Below are 12536 nucleotides of genomic sequence, written 5' to 3'. Positions count from 1 at the left end.
TCCTGAATACAAGACTAGTATCCCATAGGACATGTCTCACAACATAGCAGGATTGTTTATTTCAAACTTTCATCTACTACAAAACCTACACACAGAGTCAAATGTATGCATGTATAAAATTACAAAACTCATAAAGAATGTTACTTAATTATTCTTCCTTTACAACAACAAAGCTATTACTGCCAGAAGAAGAGTGACAAATGTTCCAAACCCTTTAACCACACTTTCAGCTCCACCATTACCCTATATACAGTATAGCAACAATATTTCAGTAAGGAATGGACTAGCTCAATCAACATAATTGTATTCTTACTGAAGGATTGCTGATTTCGCATCTCCTAAGAACATCTTCTGCTCTAACCCCAGAGCTAACTTCACGATTCATCCTTATAAATAAACCATCCAATAACCACATATTTTTGTGCAATTACACTATAGTGTATTGTACAGTATAGTAGGGATCCAAGCAATAAAAAGCAGTAAAGCATAAGTGAAATGAATGATGGTATACAGCATAATTATATAGCTATGTGGGAAAACTCCATGTTATAATGTTTTAGTGCCAAAGTAAGGATATATTAGTCTGTTCATTCATATCTCACTAAATCCTGGATTCCTACTTCATTAATTTAAAAAAAATTAATAATACTAGTTTGTTTACTTTTTCGAGTTTTTTCTTATAGTACAGCTACTGCCTAAATGTATTACTTTTCTACATCAGAACTAGTTCTTATTAATATAAAATGAAGTAGAGTTCCTGCAATAAAAGGTAGTGATTATAACATACTATTAGCTATGCATAGCTATGTGGGAAAATCTCTATATCGAAATACTACAACCTTCCGCTCAATGCTAAGGTAGCACATATAGCAGCTGTGTTGTAATAGCCATCGTCATTCATCAAGACACACGGTAGTGTGTCGTGCGGCCCAAGAAGCCGGCGTGCCACCCGTGAGTATATTAACAGGAAGAAAGAAAATGCAATTTTCACACCTATGTAGCTCTGTGATCCCTTATCCGATTGGAACCAAATTTGCTAGAGAGGTGCTGGCCAGCAAGGGGAGTCTACATACCACATTTGAAGAAAATCGCTCCAGCCATTTCCGAGATACAAGCGAACAAAAGTTCATTTTAATTTCTTCGTTTTTTTCTTCTACTTCTTAATTTCGCACACTTCGCAAAATCTGCCATAAAACACGAATGCGTGCTCGGATCAGGCTGAAATTTAGCACACTTAAAGGGCTCATTAAGGCGGATCTCTGTACCAACCTTGGTAGGAATCCGATGAACATTCACGGAGTTATGACCGATTATTTGCGTAAAATAAGGTCGAAGGTCTGTCACGCCTACAGGGTAAACCCCTTTGAGGAATCAGCTGAAAATTGCTATGTAGATGGAGCAACCATCGTAGGAGTGCCTTTTTGTGATTTGAAAGGAATCGGTATAAAGACTACGGAGATATGACACAAAACCCAACCTGTGTCAAAATTAAGCGATCGATTTTTATGAATAAAAATACTATTAGTTTTCGTGTCTATCAGGCAAACCGCTTAGAGCAATGAGCTGAAAATCAGTGTGTAGCTGGAATAATCATCATAGAAAGTCCTTGCAGTAGTACAGAAGAATCGGATTACAAACCACTGAGTTATGATTCGAAAGGCAACTACGTGTAGCAAATGCGAGATCGAGATACTCTAATAGAACAGTCACCCTAATAAAGCATTCAGCTGCATTTATAATTTACTCAATTATATTACATTGCAAGTTATTCTGTAGGGAATTCAACTACAAACAAGTCACCCTGTAGTCAGATCAGCCAGAAGAAGGTACCTAATAGAGAGTTCAGCTCAAACAAATTGCCCTGTAGAGAGATCAGCTAGAAGAAGTTACCTTGTAGAGAGTTCAGTTACAAAGAAACAATCATAAAAACAGTTCAGCTGCAAACAAATCACCCAGTACAAAGTTCCGCTAAGAACAGATCACACTGTAGAGAGTTCAGTTAGAAACAAGTCATCTTGTAGGGAGATCATGATCAGCTAGAAGAAGTCACCTTGTAGAGAGTTCAGCTACAAAGAAGCCACCATGTAAGAGAGTTCAGCTGCAAACAAATCACCTGTAGAGAGTTCAGCTAGGAACAAGTCACCCTGTATAGAGCTCAGCTAGAAACAAGTCACCCTGTAGAGAATTCAGCTACAAACAAATCACCCTGTGGAAAGATCAGCTAGAAGAAGTTACCTTGTAGAGAGTTCAGCTACAAACAAATCACCCTGTAGAGAGTTCAGCTACAAACTAGTCACCCTGTAGAGAGATCAGCTAGAAACAAGTCACCCTGTAGAGAGTTCAGCTAGAAGAAGTTACATTGTAGATAGTTCAGCTACAAAGAAACTACCATGTAGAGAGTTCAGCTGCAAACAATCGCCCTGTAGAAAATTCAGCTACAAACAAACCATCCTGTAGAGAGTTCAGCTACAAACAAGTCATCCGGTAGAGAGATCAGCTAGAAGGATAACCTTGTAGAGAGGTCAGCTACAAAGAAATCACCCTGCTTCATCTTTTCTTCTTCCTGTGGTAAAGAAAATATGATAGGTTAAAAAAAGCCTGGGGGTATACAAATACAAAAAGAAGTGAAATCTAATCCAAAACAGCCAAGCTGTAAAAAAAGTGCGGCCCTCAGACAGGCTATGGTGAAAAAAGATGTGAAATCCAAGGTGGCGGCCAAGAAATGGCTGTGATGGTAGGTTAACGGTAAAAATTTTAATAATGACAATTCAGGTGAATTTTGTGGTTAGACCAAGCGGCACCAAATTCACCTGAATTGTCGTTATTAAATATTTACATAAAACACGAATGCGTACTCGGATAGGGCTGAAATTTGGCACACTTGAAGGGCTCATTAAGGCGGATCTCAGTACCAACTTTGGTAGGAATCCGATGAGCATACACGGAGTTATGACTGATTATGTGCGTAAAATAAGGTCGAAGGTCTGTCACGCCTACAGGGTAAACCCCTTGGAGGAATGAGTTGAAAACTAACCATTGTAGGAGTGCCTTTTTGTGGTTTGAAAGGAATTGAGATAAAGACCATGGAGATATGACACAAAACTCAACCTGTGTCAAAATTATGCAATCGATTTTTATGAATAAAAAAACTATTAGTTTTCACATCTACCAGGCAAACCGCTTAGAGCAATGAGCTGAAAATCAGTGTGTAGCTGGAATAATCATCATAGAAAGTCCTTGCAGTAGTACAGAAGAATCGGATTACAAACCACCGAGTTATGATTCGAAAGGCAACTACGTGTAGCAAATGCGAGATCGAGATACTCTAAAAGAACAGTCACCCTAATAGAGCATTCTGCTATGTTTATAACTTACTCCATTACAGAATTATATTACATTGCAGGATATTCTTTAAGGAATTCAGCTACAAACAGTTAATCTGATAGACAATTCAGCTACATGCAAGTCACCCTGTAGAGAGTTCATCTAGAGACAAGTCACCCTGTATCAGCTAGAAGAAGTCACCTTGTAGAGAGCTCAGCTACAAAGAAACCACCATGTAGAGAGTTCAGCTGCAAACAAATTACCCAGTAGAAAGTTCAGCTATGAACAGATCACCCTGTTGAGAGTTCAGTTAGAAACAAGTCATCCTGTAGAGAGATCACCTAGAAGTATCACCTTGTAGAGAGTTCAGCTACAAACAAATCACCTGTAGAGAGTTCAGCTACAAACAAATCACCCAGTAGAGAGATCAGCTAAAAGAAGTTACCTTGTAGAGAGTTCAGCTATAAAGAAACCACCATGTAGAGAATTCAGCTGCAAACAAACACCCTGTACAGAACGCCCTGTAGAAAGATCAGCTAGAAGAAGTTACCTTGTAGGGATTTCAGCTACAAACAAATCACCCTGTAGAGAATTCAGCTACAAAGAAATCATCATGTAGAGAGTTCAGCTGCAAACAAATCATCCTGTAGAGAGTTCAGCTATGAAAAGATCATCCTGTAGAGAGTTCAGCTAGAAGAAGTCACCTTTTAGAGAGTTCAGCTACAAAGCAACCACCATGTAGAGAGTTCAGCTGCAAACACATCACTCTGTAGAGAATTCAGCTACAAACAAATCGCCCTGTAGAGAGACCAGCTAGAAACATGTCACCCTGTAGACAGATCAGCTAGAAGAAGTTCACTTGTAGAGAGTTCAGCTGCAAACAAATCACCCTGTAGAGAATTCAACTACAAACAGATAACCCTGCAGAGAGTTCAGCTAGAGTCAAGTAACCCTGTAGAGAGAATCCTGTAAAGAGTTCATCTACGTACAAGCAGATCACCCTGTAGAGAGTTCAGCTACATTTCAAGTCACCCAGTAGAGAGATCAGCTGCAAATTATCCTGTGGGGATTAATTGACATGTAATAAATATATGCTCTCTTTTTATATTATGAACTGCATTATATATATAATTTGTACATTTACTGATAAAATCAGAATGAGTTACAGTATTTATAAAATCTGATTCATCTTTTTCTTTTTCCTGTGGTAAAGAAAAATATATAGGTTAAAAAGCCCCAAAGCTGGTCATAGGCCAGCTTTGGGGTATACAAATACAAAAAGAAGTGAAATCTAATCAAAAACAGCCAAACTGTAAAAAAAGGAGTGCGGCCCTTCAAAAGGCTATGGTGAAAAAAGATGTGAAATCCAAGGTGGCGGCTAAGAAATGGCTGTGATGGTAGGTTAATGGTAAAAATTTTAATAACGACAATTCAGGTGAATTTGGTCTTGGCTTTTCACCATAGCCTTTTCAAGGGCCACACTCCTTTTTTTACAGCTTGGCTGTTTTTGATTAGATATAATTATCTTGTTTCACTACTTTTTATCACTGGAGTCCTATACTTCATTTAAGTTTTAATTGTACTTGTTGTTGCCATTTTGTTATAGTATACATAGCTATATGTTACACATGTGTGGCTGTGACTGCTTTATTAGAGTATCTCAATCTCCTTTTCTTAAGTGAGCTATGCAATAGGTTTAGGGGTGTGGTTTGCCATGTCTAGTTTTGGACAACTGGATAAAATCAAGGGGAATAATCATGGTTCGAGGAGCTGTGATTGTTAATGATGTGTCAGCATGTTCTGGTAGTTGAGAGAGGCATGTTGGATAATGCAACTGTTTTGTAAGTGCAGTTATGCATATTTCCAGTCACTTATATGCTTTAAATAGTTGTGTGGTGTCTAAATACACTAATGTAAGAAAAGTGTCAATCAACGTTGAAACCGGGTCACTACTGCTACCCGGATGACCCACTGACCCGGATGTGGCCCGGATTAATTAAAGCCGAAACGTGTTTCGGCTAGTCTCGAGCGAGCGAACGAGTCTACATTTTGAGCGTTTGATTCGTGTTGAGTAAATATTGCAACTTCACCTACTGACAATAGCTACCCTCGCGTATGTTGGTAATGCGATAAGTGGGCGTGGCTCACGAAAGAGCTACGCGATAGCGTTTATAATAAACGAACAATTTTGTTTCTCATGTGATCCAATCCGGGTCAGACCCGGATGACCCGGAGAAAATGTGACCTGGATGACCCGACCCGGTTTCAACGCTGGTGTCAATGTGGAAAATGTATGGCTTCCTTGCGTGAAAAAGATGACCATACGAAAGGAAAGGCGAAGCAATGAAGGCAAGCTCTCATCTTAACCAGAAAAAGCACATGTCACCAGTGAGTTCGTTATTGTTACGTGAAATGGTGGACTTATGCTACTTCATTTGGCTTCTAGCCTTGTGACTGTGGTCAGGTAAGCTGGCAAGCAGACCAAAAATTGGGCTTACATTTCCTTGTGCTATGTATGTCATCAAAGAATATTTCTTTGCTTACCTGCAATATGCAAAATAACAGTATATTATTATAACTATTAATAGGCAGTGCAGATGGGAAGAAGGGTGAGGGGGAAACATGGTCCTCCGACTTTCATTGCATAGTGTTTGGAAGAATAGATCGAGGTACTCTAATAGAACAGTCAATCAATCACTCTCATAGACAAATCATCTAAATGCTCTCTGAGAGATAAAATTTTCCTGAGGGCAAGCCCCAGGCCCCTATGAATAACAATCATATCTGTTATATGCTTCAAATTCCACTGTATAAATTTCACTGTCTAAGTTGCCCCTTTGGCCAGCTCTGTTGTTATTGCATTGAAAACAGTAAAAAATTTGCAGTTGAATGTGAATTGCAAGAATGTTTCAGCAAAAATACTGTACTATGTATGCAGCACTCACTGATACAGTCAACACTTACATACAACTTACAGGATGGTTGAAACAATGTCAGTGAGGCATTGTCCAACATTTTGCATGGCTTCCATAAACAACTATAATGAAATTTAACATATTAACTGATGTGTGTATACATATATATTCATCAATATAAATTTTGCCTATATGTCAAGTACAAAAATGAAACCATGCAACATTAAACTAAAACAGCATATAATGTAATTATAAAGGGTGGGAATAATCAATAAATTTCCTTAACTTTCTATTCTACTCACAACATTAGACTATAGTCTACAAGACAAAGGCTATATGTGAGGTCATGTACACACAATAGTTGAGAGCACTGGAATAAGTGTGAATGTTGTTTTGCGTGTTAAGTTTAGCATTTGGCCTGGCTTTGCCTTAATTTCTTTTGGCTTTTATATACACAGGAGCTTATATAAGTGCCGAAGGTGTAAGAGTAAGGAATTTTTAATTAGAAGCTGGTCAGGACCATTGCGATAAAAAGTGCTTGAACAAGAGGGTTAGTTAACCCATCATACAGTACGATAGTAGTGCATAGCAGGGACCACAAAGGTGTGGGTGTGGCCCATGAAAAACATCACCCAAAATGCAGCCTCACTTTTCCATGATGACGATGCGGCAGTATTGGTTAGGTAAAACTAAGCCCAAACAAGCCTTCCGATTAACCCAAAACACTTTCAACAAGTTGCTACAAATTTTTATTTAAAAAAAAAATTATTATTAAACATAATTTTCTACTGACTGACTGACTGACTGACTGACTGACTGACTGAGTAACTGATGCCTTCAGACAAGCGTAACTCGATAACGGCTAAGGCTACAGGCTTGATTTTTCACTTTTTGACATCGCTTCAGCCCGAGAGGTGTCTTTTGGCATACCGCAGTATGTACAATACATTCTTCATCGACTTACCAGTGCCCTCTTTTGTGTTCCATTCATCTTTGCTGACAGCTAAAAGTGTCGATTTGGCGGTAGCATGTGACGGTTTCCCGTTGTAATGGAAATCATCCGTATTTTTCATAGTGGCTACTTTGACTGCAGAGGTGCTTTTCAAACAGTTCATGATTCGTAATGCTGTGTAACGGGTTGCACATAACTGACAATGAAGCGTAGTGGATACTTCACTTTTCAGACGACAATTGATAGCTGGGGCATGCGGCGCCATTTCTTTCTTTTGATACAGTATGTGTGGGTTCACCAGTGATAATAATTTTATTTTACAAAAAAAAGTTAACAAGCAAGTACACAAAAAATTTGGAAATTTTATCTAGAGTAACAAACTGGAGTAGTGCATGATATTGAGTCACAGTAAACAATAAGAAGTGTTATGTCCCTACTGTGCTCAAGATACTATAGAAGAGCACAGTAAGGACATAACACGTCTTATTGTTTTACTGTGATTTAATATTGTGCACTACTCCAGCTTGTTTCAGTACATTTTATTGATGTGCTGTGGTCCCTACTCTAGATAACAATTCCAATTTTTTTGTGTACTTCTATAAATAGTTAACGATGGTTACTTCAGGTAATGATCATCCTTGTTTAAGCACTTTTATTGTAATGATTCCCACTAGCTTGCTTTTCTGTAACATATTTGTCATTCGAGAAATTCCACAACACCAAATTAAAAGAAAGAATAGGATGGGGCTATAATTGTACAACAAAATGCGAACATCCATATAATTAACAATAAGCATGGTTTGTCTCTTTAGTTATTTTACCTATTTTGTGCAGGAAACACAAAGTAATTTTATGTGCATGTACTCTTTTGGAGTTAACATAAATTTTGCTTCAAAACTTTTTCTTGATGTACATACACTCCTACTGAATTATAACTAATGCTATGATTTCACATGCCATTGAAAGAAAGTACGTCAATTATTATTGTTCACAACCAAGTTGTACTCTGTACATCCATCCATACATAGACAAATTTACACAACAATAAGTACCATGTAATAATACCATACCGATTTGCATGGGGCAGAACAATCACCACTTGTCTGTAGTAAAGGCTCACAATTTCCTGAAGCATCCTATACAGCACAAATACACATTATTGCTCAAATTCTTACACATAGTATCTAGATTGGTGAATAATTTATATCAACTGTAAAGCAGCATACGTAGCTATATATGCAAAATACATATATGCTATTATAAAATGTGACACGCTGAGTGAACACTTGCCATTTTCGCAAAATTCTATTTTGCTATAAAAAAACTGGGTAAATATACACATGCTGCATAAATACTTTATGCACATTTCAATCGTATATAAAACCTATACACCACCAGATTCTCCTGTTCATTGGGAGTAAGAAATCTTTGTTTCGTGTTTGTATAGCATACGGTACGTGGGTTATGGGTGCTTGTTTACAATGTATGGGTGTTTGTTTACAATGCGGTACAAATAAAATTTACCGTCGTCATTTAATTGTTGAAATGGCCTTCTTTGTTCACACGGAGATGTACAGAGAAAACACTATGCCTTGATCGATGTGCCAGTTCATGGTGAACAGACTGAGCCAAACCCCATCTTTGTAGCTTGTTTCAGTCATGAGTTATGGTTGATTAAGTAAGCACCTGTTATTTATTTGCTGCATTGTTGCTGTACAAATCGAGTTTATTACTGTTCCAACTGTCTATTGCTATGACAATTCATCACAAAAAGCTGAAACTTTTGCTGTCCACTGTTTACTGAAGCAATCAAAACACACATAAAATTATGCATTTTTACCCAAAGGCATTAATTTTATCTCAAAATCAGAATTTTGCGAACAATTCCGGTTTTCACTCAGCGGGTCAAAAATATCACTCAGCGGGTCAAAATATCACAGTACAGTCATAATGCATGCACAGATGAGTAAAAATTAAGGCACATCCAGGGGGTAATCATATACACTCCTTCCTTCACCATCCCACATCCAGAAACATTGTATATATCCAAAAAAATTTTGAGGGACATAATTTTTTTGCAGATTTCATTGGTGCTTAGTTGTCTGCAAATTTTTCATCCTCAAAAACCAATGATTATCAAGACTAACTCACAGATAGCCCAAGTGAAAAACAAGCGATCCATGAAAATAAAACAGCGAAAATCATGAAATTCATCAATCCACGCAAATTACATACCTTGACAATTTGTATGCATATGGTAGTAGAATCCATCCATACAATTACAAACTAAATTTTAGACTCAATGTACAAGTTTTACCTAGCGAAGTAGATACACAGGCTGGGAGCATGTACTTTATTATCATTGAATAAAAGAGACACAAATGAAAATTTAAAGCAACACATTAATCTTATGGATCAGTCAAAAGCTCTAATAGAACAGTTATTACTTGTAACACTTTGTATGCACATTGACAAATGTTTACCATTTAGGGAGCATGCCTTTGTAAGTAGAATAGATCATTGCAGATGTTCAATAATGTTGGGTATTAGGGTTTTAATTAAAGAAATCATGCTTGATATAACTGGACATACAGTACCAGCATAAGCACTTTAAATACAATAATATTATTATGCTGGCATAATAGTGCTTATGCCACACTGTAAATCCTTGTCAGATCACAGAAAAGATTGGCATTCTCTAATAGAACAATCAGTAACACAAAATTAGAGCATAAACTGCTAAATGAATATTTTGGTATGTAACATACCATAAAATTGGTTTTTGACCTTCAGCATTGTTTTAAAAGATGTTTTTCCGGGTGGTGTGTTGAGCTCTAATGTCAGTTTCTGACCTTGTAAAAGGACCTGACTTGACAAGAATCAGTGATGTATTGGTGCAGGGGTGTCAGAGTAGGTCCGGCAGGCCCGGCAATTGCCGGACCAATACTTGCCCCATAGTAAGAGCAGTCAGGTACTCTAACAGAATAGTTAGTTACTGAACTACACTATATAAAAACCATATAAAAGGCAATCTAAGGATGTAGTACACCACTACAATCTGTGTGAAAGTTTTAGCTGTCTGACCAATCCAAGATTGCTTCCTACTCCCCTGTGGTGTATGGCCTGATATCTTATTTGACAGGACATTCTGCTGCAAGTACTAGAGGTAGATACATCTCGTGTTTAAATTTCATATGTATGCTTGCTGTCCTTGGCAAGTTATAATGGCTTCTTTAAAACCATTTATCTCAAAACTTCTTGTGTGCAATTTGGATTGTTTTTCACATATCGGTATAAATACATCATGACCAAAAGATCACCTACAGTGCATAGTTGGGTTAGAACCCACCACCAAAGTGGCATCATGCCACAGCACGTACCTTTGTGTGAACAATGTGTATAGTAGTAAACTGCATAGCATATGCAACAACTATAGTCTAATTTGTCATCAGTATCAGTAATTCGTTCTCATGCAGGTGCATCGATCACTACCGATAGTCATTGAAATTTAAGTAGTATATATGTAGGCACCACTACACAAATGTCATGTTCAGACAAATCTAACTACAGCCACATGTCAACTTACAAAAGCAGATGTCAGAGCTAACACAGTGGGCTCTGAAAGACTTAGTGCATAACAATTAATTGACTGTTCACTAGTTTCACATGTGAATCCATTCCGAAACTCTGCAATGCCAGTTTCAGTATCCTACAAAACACACAAAATAATTATTACAACAAATAAACAAGCAAAGTACACACTCAACTCACAGCACATCTATCAAGGTAGGTAGTTACAGCTAATCTACAGTTCTCATTGTTACAAACTGTTTTCAAGTCTTGATCTAGTTGATTGAGGGTGACCCCAGACACAGTACCAGTTGCAACATTCATCACATTGGTGAATGGGACTGCACAATTGTTGCCATCCAATATTGCTTCTTGTGTCATGAGACATTCATTGGAGATGACTGAGTTAAGACCCTATGGCAAAAGTAAGAGTAGTAGTGCAAATGCATTCATGAATGCTACATGTACATAGTTTTATGAGATGGACGACCACCAAGTCAAGTGGTATTGTATAGATATCCCATATATGTACAAGTCACTAGGCTTCTAAGGTTTGCAAATAGCCTATATATGTGACCGGGCCTGCGATAATAGGGCATGTGGGCACATGATTTTTGCCTACTTTTTCACACTTTCATCACTCATAACTTTTTGTACTATTATGCTATGGCATTGCACTTTTCAGATCTTAGTTAGCATTTAATTGGTATCATGATGCAAGTTACAGAATGGAAATATACCTTTCCAGTATGGAGATATGACTTATAGAGTAATGGGGTGTAGTTTGTGCCCACATGCCCTGTTTTCGCAGGCCCGGTCACATATTTGCTTTTGAGCAATGCTCACAGATCAGGGCTACTATGCTCAAACATATGCTGACAGCATTGGCACACCTGCTGTAGTGTAGTGTATAGCACTGTGTTATTTACAATCTTCAATGTCTAGACCAGGGACAGGTCTCACAGTTACCTTATATTTAGGAAAGATGTGTGAACAATGAGGATGCACCGAAGAATAGTACAAATAGCAGTTAGGTATGTCTATACATTCACCTTACTATGACAGTACAAAATTAAATGTATTATATATAGTAAACGTACATCACATCTTGGGATGCTCAGTCCACAAATTGATTGTAATTGGTTGTAACCATTTTCAGCCCTGCAAATAGCAAAGTAGAAACTACTTTAATAACAAGTACATGATTTTTATAACAGTAAACCAATGGCATATATCTACATAGTTAATAGGTGTATATATGTGTGTACACGTACAGTGGAACCTCCCTTATCCGGATCTCTATTATCTGGGAACCTCCATTGTCCGGACAGCCCAAATTGGTCATGTGGCTTAAAGCATAAGGAGGGAGCCTAAAGGTTGCTGTTTACCTGTTTGGTGGTGTGACTTCCCCCTTTGCCCACTAAACTGCATAGCACTAACTGATAGCAATATAATAAACATTAGTTATAAGTTAGTCACTTTAGAATCAGCCATATCATGTTATTCTTAGTTATGGACATTTTTGAGATAATTATGGACAGTAGTATGTATCAGACTGCTCAGATAAGAGAGGTACCACTGTACATACAGTATGCACATACACGAATTTACTGATAAACTCAACAATTGGTACATGCACACATACACATCATACATGAGGTTCTGTGCATTAATAATACATACATACATACATACATACATACATACATACATACATACATACATACATACATACGTACATACATACATGCATACATACATACATACATATGCTA

At 37.5% G+C, this 12536-nt stretch overlaps 1 protein-coding gene across 1 annotated transcript in view; it reads right to left on the bottom strand.

The window, feature by feature from the left end:
- Window positions 1–36: 36 nt before the first annotated feature.
- The window catches only part of LOC136266308 (uncharacterized), a 50734-nt gene continuing 38234 nt past the window's right edge, over window positions 37–12536 (bottom strand). Inside the window, exons 15-21 of the mRNA XM_066061317.1 lie at window positions 11862–11922; window positions 10963–11175; window positions 10778–10900; window positions 8262–8327; window positions 6300–6361; window positions 314–386; window positions 37–243 (exon numbers count right to left, since the gene is read on the bottom strand). Of these exons, the coding sequence (XP_065917389.1) occupies window positions 160–243; window positions 314–386; window positions 6300–6361; window positions 8262–8327; window positions 10778–10900; window positions 10963–11175; window positions 11862–11922 (682 nt within the window). The 3' untranslated portion in view covers window positions 37–159. The remainder of the gene's footprint in view (window positions 244–313; window positions 387–6299; window positions 6362–8261; window positions 8328–10777; window positions 10901–10962; window positions 11176–11861; window positions 11923–12536) is intronic.

The sequence above is a fragment of the Dysidea avara genome, chromosome 9 (genome assembly GCF_963678975.1).
Source record: "Dysidea avara chromosome 9, odDysAvar1.4, whole genome shotgun sequence".
Lineage (NCBI taxonomy): Eukaryota > Metazoa > Porifera > Demospongiae > Dictyoceratida > Dysideidae > Dysidea > Dysidea avara.
Note: the sequence above shows the minus strand (reverse complement) of the source record. Positions and strands in the feature narration are given on the sequence as shown.